The sequence below is a fragment of the Thunnus maccoyii genome, chromosome 18, assembly GCF_910596095.1.
Source record: "Thunnus maccoyii chromosome 18, fThuMac1.1, whole genome shotgun sequence".
NCBI lineage: Eukaryota > Metazoa > Chordata > Actinopteri > Scombriformes > Scombridae > Thunnus > Thunnus maccoyii.
Window position 1 is genome coordinate 2,414,264 of NC_056550.1, and position 26,019 is coordinate 2,440,282.

Below are 26,019 nucleotides of genomic sequence, written 5' to 3' on the forward strand. Positions count from 1 at the left end.
GCTGATGGTCACACAGATGTGTCATCACATCACAGCAAGAATGACTACAACACACAGGAACAGGAACTATGAGAGGTACATGAGAAGATTAATAGCTCTCTCTGTACAATAAACATGTACCTGGAGCTAGCTGCCTTTTAGTTTAGCTAAGTGTTATATATTGTAAAACAGTACATTGTAAAACTGCAAAATATTATTTTTACACTTTTACAATTTTTGTACAGATTGACAAATGAGATATAACATGTCTAAAGTGAACTCTAAAGGTGTTGGTAGGTGTCTTTATGCTAAGTCAAGCTAAATGGCTGCTGGTGCAGTTACATATTAACTATACAAATGTGGGAGTGGTATCTCAACAATAGTGCTGGGAAAACATTATAAAGCAGAGGCAAGATTATAGAAAACTAAAGGCTAACAATGCACAGAGTGGAGCAAACCAAAAAATCACAGAGATGTCTGACGTGCCAGAAGCTGTTTGAGCCACCAACTAGCAGCACCCTGGATTCAGTGTAAACGTAAAAGAAAATCATTGACAATAGCAGTGCAGTGCTTATGTTACTGTACAGTACAGTAGTTGGTCCTGCTGTTGCCTTTTTAATGACGTATATCTGAAACGTCCCGGTTTGTAAAATACAGTGGAAACACAAGGAGGAATGTTGTATCAAAGCCTCAAATGGTTCCTTAAAGTCCAGGTTGTGAGAAATTATGCATTAAGCTCTTGCAGTGGAAAAAGGCTTATTGTGTGAGTGCTGTGATAAAGCAGAAGTATTTGTTTCCACAAGAGGTCTAGAGTTTGCAATGTGACAAACATACTGTAAGGAAAATGAATGGAAACCAATGGCTCACTGATAGGTGGAAAAATACATAATGTATTCATTATTTATAGTTAAATAAATCATGGATAAAACTTGCAGGAACACTGTAAACTCATCTGTTGCCATACCTAATTTAAATGATTTATACTTGTTAATTTTCCCACCTCACTTTCAGTTCCCATACACTCCAACACACTCTCTTAACAAACTGAATCAGACCGGAGGGAGCCAATTTTCTGCCTGAGAAAACAGATGTTTACATTTAACTGCTCATTGAATCATGTACAAACATGACTACTGTACAGCTGTCCACACGCACATGTTTCCCAACCTCTAATCCTGCTGCTCCCACACACACAGACAGAGGACAATGGTGTCATTGTTGGCTCTGTTAAGTGCTTCATGAATATCTCTGTGATCTCTCAAGGTCTTTAACACTTGGAGACACTTGAGTGGCCTCATTAGTGAAGTTGGACACAGGACTCACTATGCTAACACCACATTTGCATACAACCACTGAATGTAAACATAGTGCAGGGAGGGCCGTGTACACACACACACACACACACACACAAACACACACAAACACACATGCACACGCACACACAAGCCATAGCCAGAGCTTACCACCACTTAAAGTGATACAAATGATTAATTCATGACTATACTTAAGTGTTTTTCCACCACTCTGATACACAGTGTGTATGTGGAGTGAAATATTAGCAAATTAAAAATAACAATTGTTCCCAAACTAACAAAAAGTAAAGACAATATAGAAAAGAATGAACTTAAAGGGGCATTCCACCAATTATAATTGTCAAAGTCCATTTACTAGTCACAGGAAGTACTGCTCAACCTGTGAAAACGGTTGTATAAAGCCACAGGTCTCAGGTCTGTGTGAGATTAAAAATGGATTGTTTTGAGGCAGACAGAGTCTGAACTGTGAAGTGCAGGAGAAATGACACATATTGCTGCTTTTCTCCACTGCTGCTTGTTACTTGGTGGAGCATCATACTGCTGCCAGTGTTCTTTCTTTCTTTGGGTCTGTTAGGGTCAACTGCATTTCAGATCAGGTTTAATTGTTCTCTGGTCTATTGAATTGCAGGTTCAGGTAAGTTTTCCATGGGTTTGTTTCAAATGGGGTCCAAATTTTTGGTCTATCTTAACAGTCAGGTGTCCATATGAACAGTGAAAGAGGTTTTCCTTGCTGTAATCATTCCTCCTGGCTTTTAAAAGATCCCTTTCAAATGTGCGTCAATGAAAATGATGGAGGCCAAAATCCACAGAGTGCCCACAGTCATTTAGTGCAGAAATGCATTTATGTATGCATTTTATATAAATGCTGAAGCTTCATATTAGCTTCAAATAAACTTTTAAATACATTTTTGCACAGAAGGAGGACTGTGGATTTTGTCCCCCATCACTTCCATTGTAAGTGCATTATGAAGGGATCTTCTAATGGTCAGTATGAACGGGAGGAATGATTACAAGAAAAACCTATTTCAATGTTCATTTGGGCTTCTGGCTGTTGTCCTAAGACAGACTTGAAAAACTGTGAACCTTTAGATCTGTGTTTGGAGATGACAAAATTATAACAGAGGTCCTGCGTTAAAACTCTGAATGTTTTTGATCAGGTGAAATATTATAAACCCACCATCATTTTTCCAGGTTGTACTTAATGTGTTATTCTAACGTGATCTTATAAACACTAATCACACACATATGTACACAAACAGCAGGTAGGTCGTCACGCTCCAGAGTGTTCCCATTAGAAAGAATCCTGCTGAATGATTCATAAAGGGCCACACACACTGCTCCCTCACTGTGTATCTCAGATATCAGTGACCACAGATTTACTGCTTTCCTGGCAGTGGGAACCACCTGGACAGGATTGATGAGAGCAAAGTGAAAGAATATATTCAGATATTAAATCAAATCAAATAAAAGCAACTTTATTGTCTACCTTTGTTGCACCAAAGTAGAAATTCATCTTCAGCTTGCATGACAATCAACATCAGATATCACATCATACATCACAAAAACAGTAAGTAAGACACATTTTACACTATATTAAAGAAGTAAAGTGCCAGGTACACGAAATTCAAAACAATATTGGGAGGTGTTCATTAATTACTGGTTTAACTGGTGTATGTAATGTGGGATGACAGATTTTTTTATAGATATTTTTCTTTGCACTGTGTACCGTCCTCCCTGAAGACAGGAACTGGAAGTGATGATTCAGGGGATGGCATGAATCCTCTGAGATTTTGTCTGTCATTTGTTCAACTGCTTTGTCATAGTGATGAGCTAACAAGTGTGGTTTACAGCCTGATATTGCACTGCTCAATTTAACTATTCTGGAGAGTTTGGTCTTGTTTTTGACAGTCAGGTATTTGAGCCAGGACACAATGTTGGATGTAAGAACACTTTCTATGAGGGATTGATACACTCTGTTTTGTGAAAGAGTCTTTGTTGTAAATGTAATCCACATGCTCAGAAAAGGTGAAGGCTTAATCTAAAACAGTACCAAGGTATTTAGAGAAGCTCACTTGCTCCACCTGCTGGCTGTTGACCGTCACAGGCTCAAATAAAGAGTCGGGCAGGGTCTTTCCTTCTTCTGCCCATTCACATCAAGGCTGGTTAAAGAAGTTCAGTAGAGGGCATGTTGTTAATCTGGGTCTAGGGGCTAGAGTTGTTGAGTATGAATACATTTACAGGTTACATCTTCTCTTAAATGTCTCCATATTTCCCTCACATGTGTCTTTTCCTTGCATCTTAATCCCTCTGTCTGTAGTCTGTAGTCTGATGCATTGGAGTTTGTATTTACACTTAAATGCAGTACTTTCCAAAAAAATAGTAGGTTTGACATTTACTTCTACCAGTGCCATTATTTTTTTGTCCTCCCATACGCCAAAAGAGAACATGAAATGAGTTTCTGCATGTTCCCCCTCAAATGAACAGCTTGAAACATCCACACCTGCATTAAAAACTTGATTCTGTACTCATACTGTATACAGTACTGTGCGAAGGTTTTAGGCACTTTAGATGTTTAGATTCTTATTCACAATGTAACACCATCAGGGAGGCGTCTCACCGGCCCCAAATTTATTCTGCAGCATGACAACGAGCCCAAACATCCAGCCAGAGTCATAAAGAACTATCTTCAGCAAAAACACACACAAGGAGTCCTGTAACAGATGGTCTGGCTGAATGCATGAGACTGAGAGATTTTAACCGACAGCAACATGTTTTTTAAAATTCATTAATAGGCTTTTTTTTTTGTAAAATATGATTTGCAACCAACACAAAAAATGTCTCTAACACGCAATATAATGTTATGACAAATGTTTTAGCAATACAAGAAAAAAAGATCTTTGCTCACCTGTGAACAGGCAGTAACAGGTTAGAAAACAGTAACTATTCACACATCCAGCAGACACAGAGCAACATTATCATTCAGTTAGAGTTGTGTTTGTGTCCAGCTGATGAAAGTAGCTCTGTTTTCACCAGCTCCTGAGAAGAATATCTGTCTCTTCAGCTGCTAAATGCTCCACCATGTTCACCAGCTAGTGAATAGGTCCGTTTTTACTTGTTTTGCTAAGCATGTGTCATGTTTTTCATGTGTTATTTCCAGCCAGAGACCAGTGTCCCCACTGTAAAGGTGACCTGAAGACAGCTGTCCATCACAGCGGCAAGATCCCCAACAGATACTCAGTAGGTTTCACAGACATCTTGATGAGTTTGGTTTGTCTTCCTCTTTCACTCTCCTCTCCATCACTGACATACTGACTAACGAATCATAGCTTTTGCTGGGATTAGCAGTTTAACCTATTTTAGGAGTGAACAACTTTATTGTGAATAAAAAAATAAATCCTGTTTATCTTTCAGTCTTTACAGTACTCCCAGCAGTGGTGAAGAAGAGGAGGAACCCTTTCTCTGATGACCTCACTGGATCACATTCTGAACATGTAATCCAGTGAACATGTAATCAACAGGAGCTCTGGTTGCATTTCATCAAAACTGCTTCAGTGTGACATCGTCATGGCTCTATTAGTTAATGGGAATGAATGTGATTTAAAACATGTCTCCTCTCCAAGCACAACTGACCTCAGATCATCTGGAACATGTGTCTTCCTGTCATCATGTCATTATTTCATTTCATGCAGTGATTTTTTTGTTCTAATCACATTTAAATCAAGTGGAGACAGTGATCAGTGTGTGTTATTCATGGAGTGATGAACATGCAAGTGCCTTGCAATAAAGAAGCACAACAGAGGATGAAATATTGTTCTTTTTATTTATTTCTTTGTAAACCAACCAACCAACAGTGAAGGTCTAAATGATTCTTCTGCAATATTAAACCATCTACACTCACTGTGTTTAGATTCAGTCACTCACAAATTGACGGTGAAAGTTTAATACAAAACACAATGGTACCACCTACTGAGGTTACACCATCACATAAAACAACTGTATTTTAGGGGATCTTCTCATCAGTGTGAACAGACAGAATGAATGACGCAAGCATAACCTGTCTCAATGTTCATATGTGGACCTGACTGTTATTTTAAGATAGACTTGAAAAGTTGTGAACCTGTCCTTTAATGGTCAGTATGAACAGGAGGAATGATTACAGTAAGAATATCATGTCAATATTCATATGTGCACCTGACTGTTGTAGGACAGGCTTGAAAAATTGTGAACCTGTCCTTTAAGTGGATGAATGACACATGCAATGTATCCAAAATTACACCCATATTTGATAGACCGTGTCATTCCAAAACCATGTTCATTGTTGTGCTGCTGTAAAAGGCTCCACTCTTCATGTTAGAACCTGGCTGCAGGGATTTCCTCCCATTTAGACACAGGAGCATCGGTGAGGTCTAACACTGATGTTGTTGATAAGGTCTGACTCACAATTAGAGCTCCAGTTCATCCCAAAGGAGTTCAGTAAGATTGAGGTGGACAGGGGTGGCCACATACTTTTGGCTACATGTATTTCTCCATAGCAAAGCCTGAACCTTCAGCTGCCTGTTCCACAGAGGGATACATGACTGTTAGTGAGCCCACAGATTTGTATAAGTTTATTTTTGTGTATTAGATTATTAGTTGTTATTCTGCTCAGTTCTATCAGTGAACATAAAAAGATGAATCAGAGCACTTTGATGTAAGGCCAGCTCTGAGCTGTTTCAGCAGATACACATGACAACAGTTTGGCTTGATCATCCGAGTGTCACATGACTGGTCACATTCTTCTTTATATGCTCACTTAACTTGAGGATAATGTTAGCCCTGGTAGATCTGTGACGGTTCAGTGAGACTCCAGACAGGCTACGTTCCAACATTAAAGGGCCAGTCCACTGCTTTTACACATGAAGATCGGTTTACTCATCATGATAATGGCCTCTTTCCAAAGTCTGAAAAATTAATCCTGATGATGTCATCTCACCTTGGGCTCCAGGCTTAAGATTTATACTGAAAGTCTGCTTTACAAACTGGTGTCATTGAAGGCATCACAAAAGACAGTATTGAGTTACATTATTTATGAGCTTGACCCATACTAAGACCTTACAGACAGCAAATGCAACTACGGTGCATAATGTGTAATCTACTGTGCCATACTTTTCCAGCTCATGAAAAAAAAAAAGACAAAATGCAGCACTGGGTAAAATTCGATGCACTTGCATGTATTGAACAGTGACTTTCAGACAGTGGTTCAAATCTACACAAACACAAAAGATGACAACATTTTCACATGACTGATTGGACTTTCAGTAACATCATCTCTGAACTTCAATCAGAGTATAATCAGGTCCTTATTACCAACAGATGATTCAGGTGACATTTCTGCACCAACTTTGATTCTGTCGGTGTATTTTTACTGTTTTCACGTTGGTGTTGGCTCCTTACCGACATCTACTGAATGTTGAACATTTTTTCTGGGTTTCCTCCAGTGTACAACTTGATGTGTAGAGTTGTTGAACTGTCAGGGTAGAGATGATGAGAGTGATTTCTACCCTTCCCTCCTTCCTTCAGATACGGGGCAGGGTAGGAAGGGGGAGGTAACTTCACTCAATCAGATTAAAGTTCATTCGCTGAATGTCTGCCTCTTCATTCATCCATCCATCCAGGAGGAGCCTAAATGGAATCCTGATTGGCATCACCAGGAATCACAAGATTTATCCAACATTTTAGCGACACAGTTCATGAAAAAAAAAAAACACATTACAGGCCCAGCTATTCCTCTTCACAAACAGTATCTCTGTTCATCTCTTCCTCTGCCCACCCATCTATCCATCAGGGAGGTGGGGGTTGCACACTGTGTGGTATGGTGCTGTTTGCTCCACAATCGATGTACTCGTATGTCTCCAGGGAGAGTTGCTCATAGTGGGCCAAGTAGTAAACTGTCATGGCCATCCTGCAGTACAAGATAGACAAAAGGGAGGTTATAAAAGTAGACACTGATAAGAAGTTGAAAACATGAGCCTGAGAGTTTAAAGGAACAGTTTGATTCACTTTCTCGCTGGGAGTGAGATGAGAAGATGGATATCAGTCATTGAATATATTTTTTGGACTCTGTGCAGAAATGCTGGGTGGATGGATACACTGTTGTCCATCAAAAAAATAGCTCCTGCACATAACTGCCCCTAAAACCACAACTTGATCCATTTATGTTTCTATTTCAAGATACTTCATATTCTTATCTCAAAACTTTTTTCTGTGAGGTTTGCTCATATGTGTTCCAAGTTGGATTCAATTAACTCTTAACTGCACAAACTTGTTGTAAAATGCTCGTTTCAGCCTGATGAATGTCACCGGTTCATGACGAGGTGTGCATTTGTGAGATTTGATTTGATAATAGCACAGAGACAGCACTGGTGAAAGTTACAAATGACTTCCTAATTGCACTGGACAAAGGACTTATTAGATCTTAGTGCTGCATTCGACACCATTGACCATCACATCCTATTACAGAGACTGGAACATTTAATTGGCATTAAAGAAACTGCATTAAGCTGCTTTAAATCCTGTTTATCAGATTGATTTCAGTTGATTTCAGTTTGCACACATGGAGGATTCATCGTGTGTAGATCTTTAATTCATAAAAATGTTACCAAAGAACAAAAAGAGGAAGAGCAGAGCTTCAAGTCCTGCTGTCAGAAATCAACAGACACATTCATCAGTGTCAGTAGTCGTACTAGAGGAGCTGAAACAATCAGAAAATATGAATCCAGCTGCCGACAACGTGTGATCAGAGATATTAGAGGAGAGAATATTACAGGCTACAGCAGGTGATGTTACACTGTCAGCTGCAACACAAGATGATACTGGACAGAATGCTGCACAAACACCCTGATGATTACAACAACTACTGACATAAAATCATCATATCTAAAAGAACCCTCTCAGTAAACTGACAGCCATGATGATGATAATATGGTGAACAGATTAATTTTGCTAAGTTTGTTTTGCTTTTACATGTTATATTAGTTGATTTTTAAACTCCAAATTCATTCAGATGAGGACATTTTGATTCTTCTTCTTGTCATTTTCCCTTGTGGAGAAGGTTGACTATCTGTTCACAACTCATATAACAGAGAGAGAAAATTACATGAAAACTGGTGAATGCCACACATCTTCATGAATCACTTGTACGTATCTGTTCAGTGTGTGAGTGGTTCTTGCATGAGGTCCAATGTGTTGTAGGTGTTTTTTTTTACTGTTTCCCCTGCTTCCTTTCTGCTAACCAGCTCTGTACTCAACACACAGACCTCAGACTGATGTCCATCACAATACTTCCTGCACTTTGAGTAATATTCGCCAGCTGCTTTACTGCTTTACTTAATTACTGAAACCTTTTAAAAACCCAACTATATATTCATATCTTCAGTAGGAACCAATGAGCTGAGAGACATAGACAAGTGAAGGCAGTCAGACTTAAACACATTTTTTGTTTTTTTCATGGGATTTCTTTGACAATAACACCAGACTTATCATTTAATAATGCATGTAAGAAAGACTTACAAAGATAGTTTGTGTGTGTATACATACATATACACTTCCAACATGTACAGTGAAATGCTGCCATCTCTCTTTACATGAATCAAAGAAGCAGTGAAGTTCAAAGTTGTGAAAGCTACAATGCTTTTCAAACTGTTCTTGAATCTTACATGCAGCAATGCAGTTGATCTTTAAGGCATAATCAAATAACGGCACAGACAGTCACTGAGTTTCTTTCCTGTCCAGCGTGAAGTATGTGAGTGAAGCACTGTGGGATTGTTAAATCTGTTCAGCAAGAGTCATGTGAGCGCTGGCTTCACAGCACAAACTGGGTCAGAAGTCAACACAGATATTGTAAGTGGTTATTCCTCTCTCAGCACTGATAATAGTGACTCCATCTTTAGGATGTTACTGAATCACTAGCAGATGGAAACTTAGGTATATTCATATTTTGTCTCTATGAGTTTGAATTGCACAAAATACAATTTTGAAAATTTTGGAGGTGTGATTTATTCTAGAAGACAAAAATTTTGCATCCTGAACCATATTTGCACTTCTGTTTGACCTAATCTATATGCTATCAGTCACATATGACTGCGTATATACTGTCTGTCATCTGCAACAGCCTCTCAAGCTCTTCAGTCAAAATGGAAAAAAAGAACAAATATAAATTCTAGGAATATCTGAGAACAGGTTAGACCAAGATTTTCAAACAGCCCAACCTCAGCCATGAACATAAACTAGTCAATTTAATGAGTGGGTTGCCACACTACTATGGACTCCAAATTTAAAAGCTTTATGAAGCTTTGGCGAAAGTTCAAGAAGGAAGATCTCTTTATTTCACTACGGGTCAATGTCTGATGCTTCACATTGTTGGAGTCTAATCGCCATAAAATCTTTCTGTCACTAACATTAATAAATATTGTTATACACTTCCAACTGATCTCTCCTTACTTAAATAAAGAGAGGAAAATAGTTTACTAAGAGGAAAATAGTTTCAAATTGGTGAGATGTGACATTTGTAAAATTAAACATCACAGAGCACTCGCTCATTTATGATATTTCTAAGGAATGGTGGTGAACACATAAAAAACAGCACATCTTCCAGAGGGACAGCCTAAAAATTCAACTGCACAATGATCTGTGATATGTGTGTGTTTGTTGATGAGGTATCATGTCTGGTTATGAGAGTTGAACTGCTGGGAGTCGACTGAACAGTGTTAAGATTCGACTTTATTCAGTCTGTTCCTGCCTGCAGGGTGGCTAACGCTAACTAGCAGCAGTCTGCAGATATCAAGCTGATGTCTTCTCAAGAAATACAAACAGCAGCAGATCATCAGATGTCTGTGCTCAAACTGACTGTTAAACTGGATGTGATCTACTTAGCTAATAATAACATCCTTGCAGATGGTGCAACCTTTTTTATTATTTTTGCTCAACTGTCTTGCACATGATATCCTAAAAATATGATTATTTCAATCTTGTATTTTGCAGGGGATTAAAATTGTGAATCCACCCAAAGCTTGAAAAAAAACTAACATTGAGATTGAATCATTTCGGCTACATCACCCAGCTCTAATGGAACCGGTTCAAGACATTCTGACACATTACTGAACACATGATGATACTTACTGGAGGTGCAGATACAGAATGTGGACGGGCAATGACGCTTTCTTACAGTAGTTACTGCAGAGAAAAAGAGTAAAAGATGTAGAAAACAGCTAATGAGGATCAGTTTTAGAAAGTGTGCAGTACAGTATTTACACAACAATGATGACTGATACAAGTTTTGAACTGATTAAACAGATGTTGAACACACAGACAGACATTAAACTTAAACAGAAAAACATTATATGGAAGGAAGACAAAGCTAACTTCACTGCCAGGTTAGCTGGTGTAACAGGTTCTACTAGTGTGTAGAATACATCACCAAAACCTCCAACCTCATTCTGAGCTCTGAGATACACTTCAATGACCATTTTCCAAATGCAAACCATTTTTTTTTAATGTTTGAAAATGTTCTGCATTCCTTTCTCTCAGTCATCATCTGCACATGCTTCTTCAGCTTCTACAGAGTCAAGCTCCATGTGAATGATCCTGCCTTACACTGTGCAAGCACACACACACAATAAAATCACATATGGGGAGGTCTGCAGGAAAGACATTAAAAATACAAAATGAATGACAGTGGATTGAGTTTTTTCCATTTTAAGTGAAGATAGAAAAAAGCCTAAAGGACAAAGACAGAGCTTTAACACTACTTTCACTTTGATTTAACCACCAACAGGTTTATCACCTTCAAGGGAATTAACCTGGAGTAAAAACAGCAAGTGTTCCTGAGAATGAAAAGGCTTTGTTATTGTGAACTTTTCAGAGTTGTAACATTTTTATTCATTATCGATTTATCTGCTGGGAAAATGTTAAAAAAAATGTGAAAAATGTCCCTTACAGTTCCCCGGAATAACCCTGTAACCTTGTTGATAATGATGATGACTTGTCAGGTGTGAATAATAACATTAACAGTCATTTAAGTTATTAATTCCACCTATGATTTTCCTGCTTTGACAAGTCCAACTGTCTCCTGTGAAAAGGGTCTAAGACTATTTTCCTCACCTGCAGACAGAACACCAGGCTAATTTAGGCTAATTTAGGCTAATTTCTTTTCCCGTTTTATTGTATCATATTTGAATAGGAGGCCTCCCCATTTTTTGATATGCTTCTGTTGAATTTGCTGTTAATGCAACCTCAACACATTCTCCATGTTTTGTCCTGATAAATTCAGCACGATGTACATTTCCTAAGCACTAACTCCATCAGTGCAACAGTTCGGTCAAGTCATACCTTCACCACTCTGCTGCTCTCACTTTCTCTTCTCTTACATAAATACTGTGTTACTGTCGATGAAACTCTCAGATGTTCAAAGGGCTTCTTTTTAAATGTGAAACCTTTATTTATTACCTTTATTACCCAACCTTTATTAGCCACCAGTCATTATTTGTTTGTGCTGGCCAAAGCCTGAAGTATAGTGGATGTATTTTTAATCCTCCAGCTTCATACAAACAACGCAATTAAGTATGTGAATTATGATGTTCATCTTGCACACTGTGACCAAACCAGTTAGTTACAGCACAAATATAATCATTCCTAATGAATGAAACTGTTCCTGCTGGAGGAAGAAAAGTGATGCTGGCAGCTCACCTCAGCTCAGTGTCCGTCAGCTTGACGGGGATCACAAAGGAGTACTGTGAGGAAAGACAGAGGCTAGTTACATCAATATCATATTAACAGTATTATTCTGATGTACATATGGTAAGTACATGCATATTCACATATATATTATAAATAATCAAACTGTTGCATTGTTATTCATTCATAAAATCAACAGTTTTTGTCTGTTATAAAGCCAAGCTTTAATTACAATCATGAAAAAATATAATCTTTCTTCACTACAATGTATGTGCAGTTTTCTGTGTTGTTGCTTTTAATGTCTCTGTAGACAAAATAATAACTTGTCCAACTTCCACTATGTCAAATATGATAAGAATAAGTCTGGCGTTCTTCTGTATTTTTCATACTGTCAACAAAACACCTGAGCAGATCAAAACCAACAATGTGTCTCTCAATACTTTCTCACTTCCCTCTACGCCCCAAGTTCCTACTTCAAAGCGTACAGCAAAAATCTTTAAAAATATAGTTTGTTTAGTTTCTTTTTTTTTTATAAGGTTCAGTAATTTCTGGAGACACTTTCGTTTTTAGAAAACATTACTAAAACAAGAGGAAATGGTGCATTTGCTAGGGACTATTTTCAGTGACGGGTTACAACACATTTGATATATTAACCTTTACTGTACAAGGGGCACTTGGCTGAGAGCCATGTTCTCTTTTTTAGGAAGACCCTGTTCACACTCACACCTTAGCTAAACATGCAGAGGAGCTGCTGAACAGGAGCCCACATAACTGGCCAGAGCAAAGTATCAGTGCAGACAACAGTCGCAAAAAAACCCATCTTTGTAAAGGGTAGGTTGTGCTGATTTTTATTTTTTATGTGTGTATGATGTCTGTGTCTACGATTTTGAGATGGGTACAAAATTTGACACAAATTTTGTCCCTCATGCACAAAGGGTTAAACATCTTTGATCATATACATGTTATTGTTTATTGTCCACTGCTGTAATTATTTCCATGTAAGTTTCAGATATAAAGACCTCCTACAGACATGTTGAAAGATATACAACTAGAAATGTATGCTTCTGCCAACCAATCAAGTTGCAGTTTACATCCATGTCTGTACAGACCGAGCAGGTATCTCCCCGTCTGAAAAGAAATAGAAGTCTATGAGAAAATAACCCTAATTCTCACTTGATTTATTACCTCAGTAAAAACTCCTAATGAGTTTATGGTCTCAACCACTAGTTTCAAGTCTTCTTCAATACATCATGATGTTCATTTTGTAAATTATGGTCCCATTTAGAGTGAAACAGACGATAAAGCAGGGTATGCTTTAGGGTGTGGCTACCTTGTGATTGACAAGTCGCTGCCATGGCGACAACGTTGATTACATAACATCACCATGACGTAACCCCAGATTCACAGAGTATATGTGTAGCTGCTGCTATTTCATAGTGTGTTTTCAGTTCATGAAAGTTAACTATAACATTTTGGTCGCCTAAAAAAAGTCTTGTTCAGTGTTTGGTTGTGAGAAAAGACCCTCTAAGGAGTCGGCTGTTCAGTTTTTTCAGTGAGTGCATTTTGTTTTAATGGTTTTAGGCCTGTTTTTCATTAGCGGAAATTAGCATTATCACTGTTAACCATAGATTGTAAATACATCGTGCTAACCATCTAGCAACTAGCACTATGGTCAGCTCAACCCTCTCATGCAAATATGGTCACTTCTGGCTCCAAAAATCAAACATGGCAACGGTCAAATCCAACATGGCGATGGTCAAATCGCTAAACTCGAGGCTTCAAAATGGCAGTTCACAAACCATTGGGTGATGTCACGGTGACTACGTCCATATTTTTGGTCTATGGTACATACTCATATAATATTTGTAGTGAAAATTTTGAAGGAATTCAATAAAATCAGCACAGTTTCAAGGTGAGCACTCAAGATTAGCGTCACCAATTCTATATCCGACCAAATGTGAAATATGGTCACAATCCCTCCTTCTGTTCCTGAGTTACGAATAGTTCCTGAATTATGTTCCTGAGTGTTGAATAATGGCCAGAAAAGTGTTTTTGCAGAACATTACGATGTCACAGTAAAGTTGACCTTTGACCACCAAAATCTAATCAGTTCATCCTTGAGTCCAAATGGATGTTTGTGCCAGATATAATGAAATTCCCTCCCGGCGTTCCTCAGATATCGCGTTCACAGGGATGGGACAGACGTAGATACATACGCATGGACAACCCAAAAACATAATGCCTCAAAAACGTACCTCATTAAAAACCTTAAAATTTCATCTATTCCTTCACTCTCACTGAAAAATCCAGAATGGATGAATATGCAAATATTGTTAATGTCAAAAGTTTAACAGCTGGACAAAAGGTGTTTCTTCCTTTGCTGAAAAGTCTATTCTTAGTGTTTGTGCACTGGAGGCTTCAAGTTTCCATATCACATTTGTGCAAGTGGCATACTGGACCACAATTGGCTCCAGACTAGTTGTGATGTCACAAATCGTGCCCATAGGCCACAGAGAAACTTTCCTCCTTCAGCAGATGAATGACAAAACAGCTTTCTAATGTCAAAAAGTAACAAAAAGCAAAACACATTTTTGAATTGAGGGCGACTTTAAGTTTAGAAAATAAGATTCTACATCTGTGAGTGTTTTATTTTAAACATTTACAACTTCAGTGCAGTTCCATGTATGTACATACTGTATCCTCTGCAGCTCCATCCACTAAAAAATGTGGTTCGGAGACCTTCCAGTTACAAGCCCACTTGTCTAACCTTTAGATATTGTTGGATTTGGTCAACTGTCTTGTGTTTGTTCTCAGTAATGATGTTAATAACTAAAGCCATTCTAAAAGCATGCTTTTTGCTAAGCTATCCTGTGCAGCTGTCCACCATCCTTAGATGATACTGTGTGTTCCTGTGTGGTTGGGATGTCTCACCATTTTGATTGACAGAGGATTGACAAATGTGACGTTCTTGATGGAAACTGCTCCCACCACCGTGTCAAAGTTCAGGGCCTGCACGGTCAGGTTGTAGGCCTGCACCGTCGCAAAGTTGTTGTTGGTGATGTTCAAGACATTCTACAAGAAATCGCAGTTGTGATTGACAGCAAAGTTCAATTGTTATTAAAATGTACATTTCTTTCTTTCATCCATGACACCCTTCACTTTCTCTTCACCCACCGTGATGTTAATTTGGACGCCATCTTTAGTGAAGTAAACGAAGGATGACTTGACTGCCACTGGAGACAGTATGACAGAGCGGGGAAACAGGAAGAACAACACCAGGGAGCTGACCAGGAGGCACACAGTAACAGACACAGCAACGTACAACTTCCTGTGAGAGGAGGAAACACAACAAATTACATGTCAAAAAGCCATCATCAACTCATATGAGTTATATGTGATTCCCGTTATTCTTACGTATGTCTGGGTTTCAGCCTCTGGTCATTGCAGGGGATGACAGCCACCAGCTTGCTCTCCTGACCTGTAACACACATGAAACATGCTTTCATATCAAATATGGCAACATGGGAGTTGATGTGATCTTGTGAGGGGTTCAATTCTCTCATATTTGTGTCTCCTCTGTCAAGTCATGACACCCCAGGAGCAGGCTGTGGGGATTTTTTAATGCTGGTCCTGATACGACACCAAAACAATACTTTTTGTGGAAGTCTGGCAGTGGTTTGGGGGGCGTTTGGATACTAATGGTAGTTGAAGTGCAGGCATTATAATTCTTAAGTCAAACATGTTCTTTCCCCCCCATGTGGAGGCAGGTGGTACAGGTCTTGTATGACAGGTCTGAACCACTCTTGAATTTCATTTGTACACAGGAAAAATTCTAAATATGAGAAAATTGGTGAATGCCACAATATCCCACCTAGTGGTTCTTGCATGAGGTCCACTGTTTCTAAATGACCTCAAACATATCTTATACATTTCTGTACAGACATTTCCTGTCAGTAATCTATGCTTGAAACACTTCATTGAAATAATAATACAATAAATGTATTAATAATGTAAATAATCATTACTTGAAGCTCAAGAATAGATATAATTTTTCATTCCAACCATTGTGACTTAATTGTGATGTGTGTGTGTGTATGTGTGTGTTCATTACCTCTGGGTATACGTCCAGTACCCTGGCAGGTGGGACAGTGCACCGTCTCTCCTGAGCTGTGCCTCCTGCTGGAGCTCCGCCTCTTGATCTCATCCCTCTCAATGATAGGCCGGTCATCCTCTGCCTGGCCACTCCCACTCTCAGTGCCACTGACACAGCTGCTGGGAGCAGTGCCCATAGCTGACAAAACAACAGCTGCCAGTCAGCTCCAAAACTTACAGTATTAGTACCAATGAAATCAAACATTCATAACATACATTCTCCTCTCAAATTATGTTCTACCTATTATTTTTTTCTCATAATACTGTGTACATAATACTGTTTCATTATCATATAATGACTTTCAACATTCTATTTGTTATTAAGATTACTACTTTTTAATAAAATGACATCTTCTAAAATCATGACTCTTATAATATTACAACTTTTTTGCAAAATGACAATTTACTTCTAATATTGTGACTTTTACTAGTAAAATTGCAACTTTATCTTGAAATATTACAACTTTCTTCATAAAAGTTAAACTTTATTATAATATTGTGACTTATTTTCATGAAATTATGATTTTATATGAAATTGAACTTTCATTGCAACAATACTCAATATTACAGTACAATAAAAAAAAAAGATCTTTGTCTCATAAATCATAATCAGTGTTTATCAGTTTTTTTCAAATTTTACAATTTTTTATTTAACTTGTGATTTTTTTCTCATAAAAGTTCCAACTTTATCTTGAAATATTACAGCTTTTTCCATAAATTTATGACTTCATTCCAATAATATTATAACTTTTTCTAATACAGTTACAACTTCATTCAAATAATATCATGACCTTTTGTTTTATTTTGAATATAACAACCTTTACATTATGGCTCTATTCTCAAAATATTTTGGGCTTTTTTGTAAAATTATGACTTTATTCTAATTATGTTATCTTTCCTTAAAATAGTGGTTGTATTTTACATTTTTTTGTCAAATTAGGACTTTATTCCAACAGCATTATGACTTTTTCTCATAAAATCTTTGTCTTGAAATATTACAACTGTTTCGTAAAATTACAACTTTATATTCATAATATTATGGTTTTCTTTTCTTTTATATTTTAGACAGCGGCCCTCACACTCTGTCATACAAATCCACATTGTCACTCATTGGTACCAAACACTGTATTACTGCGTTGAACTATGTGGTGTATGAGCCAGAAGGATGCAAAACTGGAGGCCTACAATAATTATTTTGCTTAATAATTTCTATTCTATATGCAATGCGTTATTAAGGCTGTTTAACAAAATGAACAAACTCAGGAAGTGCATCTGCATGTGGACATGGTGCGTTGACTTACTGAATGAAAGAGGAAGGAGGACACTAGCTTCTAAATACTAACCCTCTCCACTGTGTCTAATAGAAATAGAATACTGTAGAACAGAATCACTATGTATGGCTGTGATGACAGTTGCTGCTAAGACAGAGCAGGTGCACACACGCCTAACACATCTGAAAAGCAAAAACCACAATCCATAGCTTGCAGATAAGGAAACAATTGTGTGTGCAGTACAGACCAACATGGTTGGCTTTAGTTTCCTAGCTGCACACCTGCATCATAAAATAGTGAGAAGAGAAGTAAGAAAAACTATGCAAACATGGAAAACAACTAAAAAATATGATTAGTGTCTGTACTACTGTGTAATGCTGTAACATGTAATGTATTTTCTTACAAATGATTAACTTAATTAATTGAATTTAGTGGATATTCAAAAAGGCTTTTAAATTTGACTTTTTGTTATTCCATGTACTTATGTGTCCTCCAACAATTATATAACCTAAAATATAAATAATATATAAAGTTAGTCAACCCACAGGGCAGCAAAACAGCTCTGATTGGCCAGTTGCTATGTGTTGGTGGACTTTTCAGTCTCTTTTAGCTCATTGTTTTGGTTTTATGGCCCACAGCATTTGGGTCTGTCCTCCTCCAGCAGCAGCAGCAGCAGCAGCAGCAGCAGCTGGACACAAACTTCATGCCAAATGAATGATAATATTGCTCTGTGTCTGCTGGATGTGATAACTGTTAGATAACATGTTCACCAGAACTTAATAAGATGCTGATATGTGAATGGGCTTAGCACTAAGGCGGGGCATGCTTTGGTTGATGTCAGTTGGACGACATTCATGCAGCTCCTCTGGAAACAATAAATACAAAACAGCAGCAAAGTGTGCTTACATCCTGCGTGAGACTCTGCTGTCTGAAGTACTTTTCATAACTTTGCCATTTTCAAACTGTCACATTTTTCTGCTCACATATGGTGCTGCTCAACATATGATTTACTATGTTGCAGGACTAAAGCAGGGACACATAAAAGAAAGAGTGAGTAGTGCCCCCTTTTATATTTATTTTTACTTTTGTTATTAAGGTGGTTTGGTTGTGGATTTTGTTCATTGTAAAGTAACTGAAAAATAAATAAATAAATGAAAAGTTTTAAAAAGCAAATAAATAAATGAAAGCAATCACAAAGGGAAAACTGTACACATTGAAGTATGAATAAAAAAGAAAAGTTAGATGCAAAGTGAAAGGCAGTAGAGCTGCAATGATTAGTTGATTAATCGATTAGTTGCCAATTATTAAATTAATTGCCAACTATGATATGATATGATTTTGAGTCATTTTTTTTAAAGAAAGAATGTCAAAATTCTCTGATTCCAGCTTCTCAAATGTATGTTACATAATCTATGATTGTAAACTGAAACTGGAGTAAACTACAGAAGAGAAGACATATGAGGACGTCACCTTGTGCTTTGGGAAACGATGATCAACATTTTTCAACATTTTCTGACATTTTATAGGCAAAACAACTAAACGATTAATCCAGATAATAATCGACAGATTCATTGATCATGAAAACAATCATGAGTCGCAGCCCTAAAAGGCAGATATAGTATAAATAAATAAATGAAATAAAGTAAAAACTAAAAGCCTCAAATTTTCTTTCGTGATTCCATTTCAAATCCAGATGAAAGACATTTAACTAGTATCTAACTTTTGTATGGTGATGTATGTCTGAGTGCAACAGGATAAACAGGTGGGACAGAACGTTGAGAGGATTTTGATTTGAACATGTAAAAGTGGGCGTGTCATAATGAATCTTAGCTCTGTGCCACTAAAAGTTGAAGATTGATTGATTGGTGGATGCCATGAGGCCATGGGCCATGATATTATTGGTTGAAATTGGTTGGCTCAAGCCTACATAAGTACACTTCATATTTTATTTTGCAGGAAGAAAACATGATTGATTTTGATATAAGAATACAAAGAAACAGATTTGTTTGTATTTTTGGTATATATTGTTAATAGGTGCACAATATGATTGGAGATGTGATCTAAAAGGGTTTTCATTTCATCTCGAGTTGTTTACCTCTGTGTATACTGAACTTCTTCAACTGAGTCAGATGACTAAATTTAACTCACATAATAAGAGGAGATATGTTGATAGGAGAAGTCACTGAGAAGTGATCTGTGGAATGTGGTTAGGCCTTCAGATAAACCACATGTCCCGATTAATATATGACTGTTGTTGTCGTCACTGCTTTCAAGAGTAAATAAATAAGTGTTTTGGAGACAATTGTTGGTTCCTGGTGGGAGAGGATGAAAAACATGGCCGCCTTCTGTAAAGGGGACTAATAAATGAGTCCATTTGTTTATTAAGAATTCCTGGAACCATACATATGATGCAAGTTTATGTTACACTGTGTGCGCGCGCGCACACACACAAGGTGGTGCAAGACGCCTAAACTACGCACTTTATTTGTCAGGAACATTTTTTCTGACATACATACATGTCACGACGAGAGTAGATTTACGGATACGCTATCAATAACTTATAGATAGATTAAACTTTAACACAGAAAGCAACATTTGAAGTTTTAACAGAAGACCTACTTGCACAAGTGTAGGAACTGTTAGGAAAAAACTAAGAAATGTCCTCGTGAATATTGCCATATCACTGTAGACGGATTTAGATCATTCGTTGTTGACGTTACGGCTAATATCTCGATAAACGAAACATATGGCAACACGCTCTTTAAAACTGATCGTAACGTTACTTTAATTTCCTCTGTATTCCAGCCTCAGGTGATAGCAGGTGTTTCTCAGATGTTGGATAGTAACACTCGGTGCTGACAGCTTACCTGGCTGATGAGCTTTGGTTTAAGATGTTAACAGCGTCTTCATCTTCAGTCCCGCTGGGAAGCAACGCAGTTCTGTTTGTTACGGTATTTGGCGGCGCGGGGTGAAACGCAGCTCCAAGTCCGACAGTGTCACACTACCATGAACGCAACACTCGACCACTTCCTGTCACACATTTCAAATTAAAGCTCTGATTGACGTCACAGCAGGCTCCGTCACAAAGTTTACTTCATATTTACTGACATAATGAGTGAGTAGTGTCTTTTGAGGTGAATATATTGATTTGTTATTTACTTTTTAAAAAAAATACCAAACCTGATTACACAAATATGCGCGGGAGGAGTGAGTAGTGGCTATTTACATGACAGTATTGAAATGGTCATAAGATATCAGACACATTAGTGTGAACATTATTTTTGCTGTTGATACCAAGTAATGAAAATGGGTAGGTTATTTTTAAATATATTGCTTAAAATTAGATTGGAATGGACTGTCCTTGTCCAATCTTACTTTAATATATTATAATTATAATTAAGTCTATGGAAATATTTCCTTTTTGTGTTTTTTTCGGTCAAAAGAGAAGCCATTTTAGCTAGCTCCTTATTGATTTCTTCCTTTTAATCTTTAATCTTCTTGATTAAAATAAAAATTTTGAACATATTGCGAATCACAGACTTTCAATCTGCTCTTATTTTGAATTCAAAACCACCTTACGTCCCGTATTATACTGGCTATTTGTGGAAGCTTACCAAAGCAGTTATTCAGCATTTTCCTACATTTATTTATTTATTTAGTCTTGACTTGACTTCAATCTCACACAAGTGGAGAAATAAGGCAGCAATTGTGTGCAGTGCTGCCAGGGGTGTAGCACAATAAATGGGGTCCTGTGCATATCCATAGTAAGTGGATCTCCTTCCCCTGTATTAACATCCATTTTCATACATGTACGACTAACTGAGTCAACAACAAAACACATTAATCAATAGTGGCTATTGTAGGATCACAAATTAACTGTTTATACCATATTTTAGAAAATATAGAGGTTAAAATATTGTTTTATACACACAAAAAGCCACCAATTTACTTGCCCCACTAATAACATTAACTAATGTTTGTTTTTAGCTGTAACTGGACAAAGTCCAGTCTTTATGAGGGCCCTCTGGTATTGGTGCCGAAAGCAGTTAAGCATACCTCTGCATGGGGGTTACACAGTATCTAATGTGTTAAGGATTCTTAGGCTATGCTGTAGTTGACGTGCAGTTCCTCAAAAATCTGCATTTGGGGGCTACAGGAGCCACAGCGATACCACATGGAGATTGTAAGAACTGTGAGGTCAGTTTGGGCTGCCTGTGTTTTCTACTAAAAGTTTCTGACGCTGGTTGAGATTGTTGAGTGAAGGCAATAAGTAGAAAGTTGAAAAAAGACTCAGTTATTTTCTTTTCATCTCCGGCACACAGACCAGAATAGTCTGTGAAACAAGGCAGACCCTCCCCTCCTCACCCGTTACACAGTTACTGCAGAGAATATGATTAAAGCATGATATGGTCTGATCATGTACAATACATCCATCAAGTGTTGTGGTAGGAAGAAAAACTGTTAGCCCCTTGTGTCAACCTTAAATCCAGCTGTAGTTCTACTTCTCCACGATACCTCTGAGTGCTCTCTCCAATTCCATGCATACTATTGCATATCATTTTCATAGGCCTACATTAATTCATTATTATGATTTATTTAATTACAGTTAATTGTTTTCTTTGCTTACCCTGTATTTCATATCCATATAAACTATACATAATGTATCAGTGTTCTTACTTTTGATATCTGTTTTTGTTTTCTGTTTTTTGCACTGTGTATATTTTCGCAAGGTCTGTATGTTATGTGTGTATAGTTGGATCAGAAGCAGATCTACGGATGGGCCTGGATGTGTATGGCCCACCCAGACAGACAGCTTGTCCAACCTATCCAATTCTTGAAAATAATAATAATAATTGCTCTAAATGTTTAATTGTTTTGTCTTGTGAAATTTTAGAATTTAATATATGTAGCCACTAAAAATTAATAATATTCAGAACTTCCTCTCTTACGTGACTGGCGTTATATTGTCAGAAGGCGGTTTCATCTAGCTAGCAGCTAGATGGAACTATGGCTAAACAGCTATGTTTGAACTGCTTTTTAAAAAAACCACACTTCTAGAGGCTGAAGCATGTTTGGACCAGGCCATGCCTAAAGAGGAGTCGCAGCAGGTAGCGGCAGGTAGCTGCCCTGCAAGCATTTTTCCAAATATGAACAGTCTGTTAAGGGCCATCATAACCCTCCCTCTAATGTCCTGCAGTGTTGAGAGACTTTTCTCCACAACAAATCAGATCCAGATGCACCTGAGATCATCATTGTTGACTGGACACCTGAACAACTTGACGCTTTTGTCTTTTGAAAGAGAACTAACTGACACTTTGGATGAAAATGACATAATCAACCTTTTCGACTTGAAGCCCAGAAGACTCCACCTTATGCAGGCATAGTAGCCACAGGTAAGCCAGTGTTTTGCTTTGTTTTTTTATTTTGGCCTACCCTGGCATGTTATGATTGTGGTTTCTGTGAGGAAATTCTGAATTGTAACATATTTGTTGTTCAATTTGTGTTTGTAGCCACTCTCTAAATTAGGGTTATGCAGGTTTGGATTTGCTCTTATCATGTTATTTCCTTTTATTTATAGATAGCCTCTTATTTATAGATATATAGCCATAGCCATTCATCTGTGTGAACACATGAGCGCAAGCTAAAGAAATATCAATGGAATGGACAGAAGGCCTGGAACCTGCTGGTGGAAGTCGGCTGTAGGGGCTTCTAAGGGCACTTGCTCTGGAGAGGTCTTGGACTGCTTGGGAATGAAGGCCTGGTAAGAAAGCAGCTGGCAGCCAACATCACCAAGCAGGCAGGGGTGGCATCATGGTGCATCTGGATAAAGTGTAATGAGTGGTGGTAGAACCGACGTGGCGACAGGCTAACAACATCACAGAGCTGAGTGGTGGACACTGGGGGTAGTACCAGGATGGTGGTACCAGGACACTGGTTCTACCGTCAAGTCTGTTGGTCTGTTGGTTGGTCGGTCCACCACTTTGGTCAAGATTAAAATATCTCCACAGCTATTACATGGATTGGCACAAAAATTTTACCATGAGTTGACATTTGTAGTTTTGAGAGAAATGTCTCAACAGCTATTGGATAATATGGGCCACTAGTGAATTTTGACCCCGGAGATTAGAGTTGTCATGTGTATTTAGCCATTCTGTTCCCAGCATCACCTAGTGGCCAGATATTTTTGAGACTGAATGTACCATTCAGTGATTGATGTGCGTTGGATCATCAACAGAGGTTATTTACAGGTTTGTGCAAGACTTTTGTTAAGTGAATCTGATGAAGCCTGTGGTGAAACCTCTTGTTCTCACAGTCACACTTGATTTGCATGATGAGTTACTTTTTCATATGTTATGTACTGCATGTAAATGGATGGATTATGAGATTATGAGTTACAGACAAGTAAAAGACCTGCCCTTGTATGCAGCAGCAGCCCCCGCCCTACCCTGTTTTTGTTAGTGACATCTTCAGCAGTCTGAGTTAGTCATATCAAGTGGATATCTGCCACATTTAGTCTTTTTAGCATCAAATTCCCTCTTTGTGTTTCCTCGGACAGTGTTTCCCTGTTGAGCTGCGGTGGAAGAACAGTAACAAAAAGTGGAACTTTGGCGCTAAAAATACTGTAACATTGAAAGATATCTACTTGATTTGACTCATTTGGACACTGAAGCTTCATAGTCGCTTCAGATAAACTTTCAAATACATTATTGCACAGAAGAAGGACTGTAGATTTTGGCTCCCATCACCTACATTGTAAATTCATTATGAAGGGATCTTCTAATGGCCAGCATGAACAGGAGGAATGGTTATGGCAAGAAAAATCTGTGTCAATATTCATTTGGGTACCTGACTGTTGTTTTAAGACAGACTTGAAAAATTGTGAACCCGTCTTCTAAGGGTTTATGGTGTAGCTACTGAGTCTGCGCATGTATGCACAGAAGCTATGCTTTACCTGACATATGCCTCCTCAAAAATCTAACTACTCTTTGGGGCTATGAAGTGGAGATACAGTGTGGAGACTGAAAAAACTGTGATTGGCTGCTGCTATTCTTATTCTTAAAACAACCAAAGAAGGTTGAAAAAAGGCTCAGTAATCTGCTGCTTTTCAGTAATCTAGCTCATTTTATAAAGTCATCTCTACTGTAAACCTTTTGCTCACTGTGATCACTGCTATGTATCAATGAATACATGTAAACATGGGTAATATTATTCGTTATAGATGTAACTGTGGTGTGATGTTAGATGTTGTGGTGATATCATGGGGGGAAATCAGATGCTCAACTGTAAATCAAAACTACAGACTCTCCTACTACATTAACTCCTTGCATTAAGCATATTTCCAGCTGTAGTGATCAAAACCAGTAAAAACAGCCCAATACCAAAACTATATAGATTGCATCCCCATACTTTTGGCCATATAGTGACTACACTTCTTGAGTCATGCACAGTGGAGGTGTCAGTTAACACTGTGTCCTGTGAAAAATTTCCCCCTTTTGTAATATACTCAGCCCCTTTTGCAGTCATGTCTTCATGTTACTAAAAAAAAAAATTCACCAGAAATCCCTCATGAGTGTAACGACTTTAATTGGAGACAGACTGATTTGTACATCATAACCATGTTCATAAAGTGCAACACAGAAAAAAAGCTCAAACGATCCAGCTTTTCTCTTCCTCCTTAACACTTCACTTTTCATATCTCAATATGAAAATATTTCACCTGACCGTTCCATCATAGAACACATACAAGTTTAGTGAAAGCAAAAGGACAATGCAGTACAGTCTGTGAAACTCAGAGCTTTCGCCTTCATCAAGTGCACATTTCAGCCAGGTTTCATTTGACCACGTAGGAGTTGGGATTAGACATTGGCAGCAGGGCTTCACTGAATACCTACAGGAGATCAAGAACAGTTGATGTCTTTTAGTGGGACTGTGGCAAGATTCAGTTGAATGAATGTGATGCAAAATGTATTAGAAACCCTGGCATACATGATGTGAAGTTCAGGCAAACTGTGGTGGGTACCAGAGTTTCCCCCAGAAACTGTCTTTTTAAAAGTGCTGCATCAAATTTAGACAAAGTGACACTGAAATCCTCCACTGAAAACAAAATAAACACAACACTATCAGCGGGATGGGACACCCTGATGAAAAGGGGAAAAGAACACAAATACTGTATGTTTCACTGACAAGTTTCCCATTTCCTTTATAAATACTTCTCACCAAAACCGGTTTAAATATGTCTGCTGTATCTATTTTTACCAGTTATCTTCATTTTGCAGGCAACACTACATTCACAGCTCTTCAACATCATATTACACTGTAGGTAAACTTGGCTATATAACGTAAACAGTGATGTCTTTGTATAAAGTGTACTATTGTATTGTCAGTGACAGCTGCACACTGTTGTGTCTACTTTGAGTCAGAACTTTGGTTTTGTAAAATGAACACTGCTGAGAGGAAAATGTCCCATTAAAATCTTCAACAAATATCCATTATCAAGTAATCTGGGTTTTTAATGTTCGGTTTTTGGCTGAGCTGCAAAGCTGGAAATCACTCAGTGTCAAAGCTAACATCTGATGTCTAACCCCTAAAGGAAT

At 37.9% G+C, this 26,019-nt stretch overlaps 1 protein-coding gene across 1 annotated transcript; it reads right to left on the reverse strand.

Annotated features, from left to right (window-relative positions):
• Positions 1-6,343: 6,343 nt before the first annotated feature.
• LOC121883840 (transmembrane protein 106B-like) lies at positions 6,344-20,437 on the reverse strand. Its single transcript, XM_042392294.1, has 8 exons — positions 20,293-20,437; positions 16,114-16,293; positions 15,417-15,480; positions 15,177-15,330; positions 14,934-15,074; positions 12,015-12,058; positions 10,449-10,502; positions 6,344-7,233 (listed from the first exon to the last, which is right to left on the reverse strand). Exons 2-8 carry the CDS (start codon positions 16,289-16,291, stop codon positions 7,113-7,115), a joined length of 756 nt encoding a protein of 251 aa, XP_042248228.1. The 5' UTR covers positions 16,292-16,293; positions 20,293-20,437; the 3' UTR covers positions 6,344-7,112.
• Positions 20,438-26,019: the final 5,582 nt, after the last annotated feature.

What these genes read in the sequence shown, in the direction of transcription:
- LOC121883840 (XM_042392294.1), bottom strand. Translation starts at nt 16,291, where the DNA reads ATGGGCACTGCTCCCAGCAGCTGTGTCAGTGGCACTGAGAGTGGGAGT. An exon ending in GCGTCCAAATTAACATCACG is followed by an intron (nt 15,075 to 15,176) that starts GTGGGTGAAGAG and finishes GATTTCTTGTAG; the next exon opens with AATGTCTTGAACATCACCAA. An exon ending in CTGACGGACACTGAGCTGAG is followed by an intron (nt 10,503 to 12,014) that starts GTGAGCTGCCAG and finishes TTTTCTCTGCAG; the next exon opens with TAACTACTGTAAGAAAGCGT.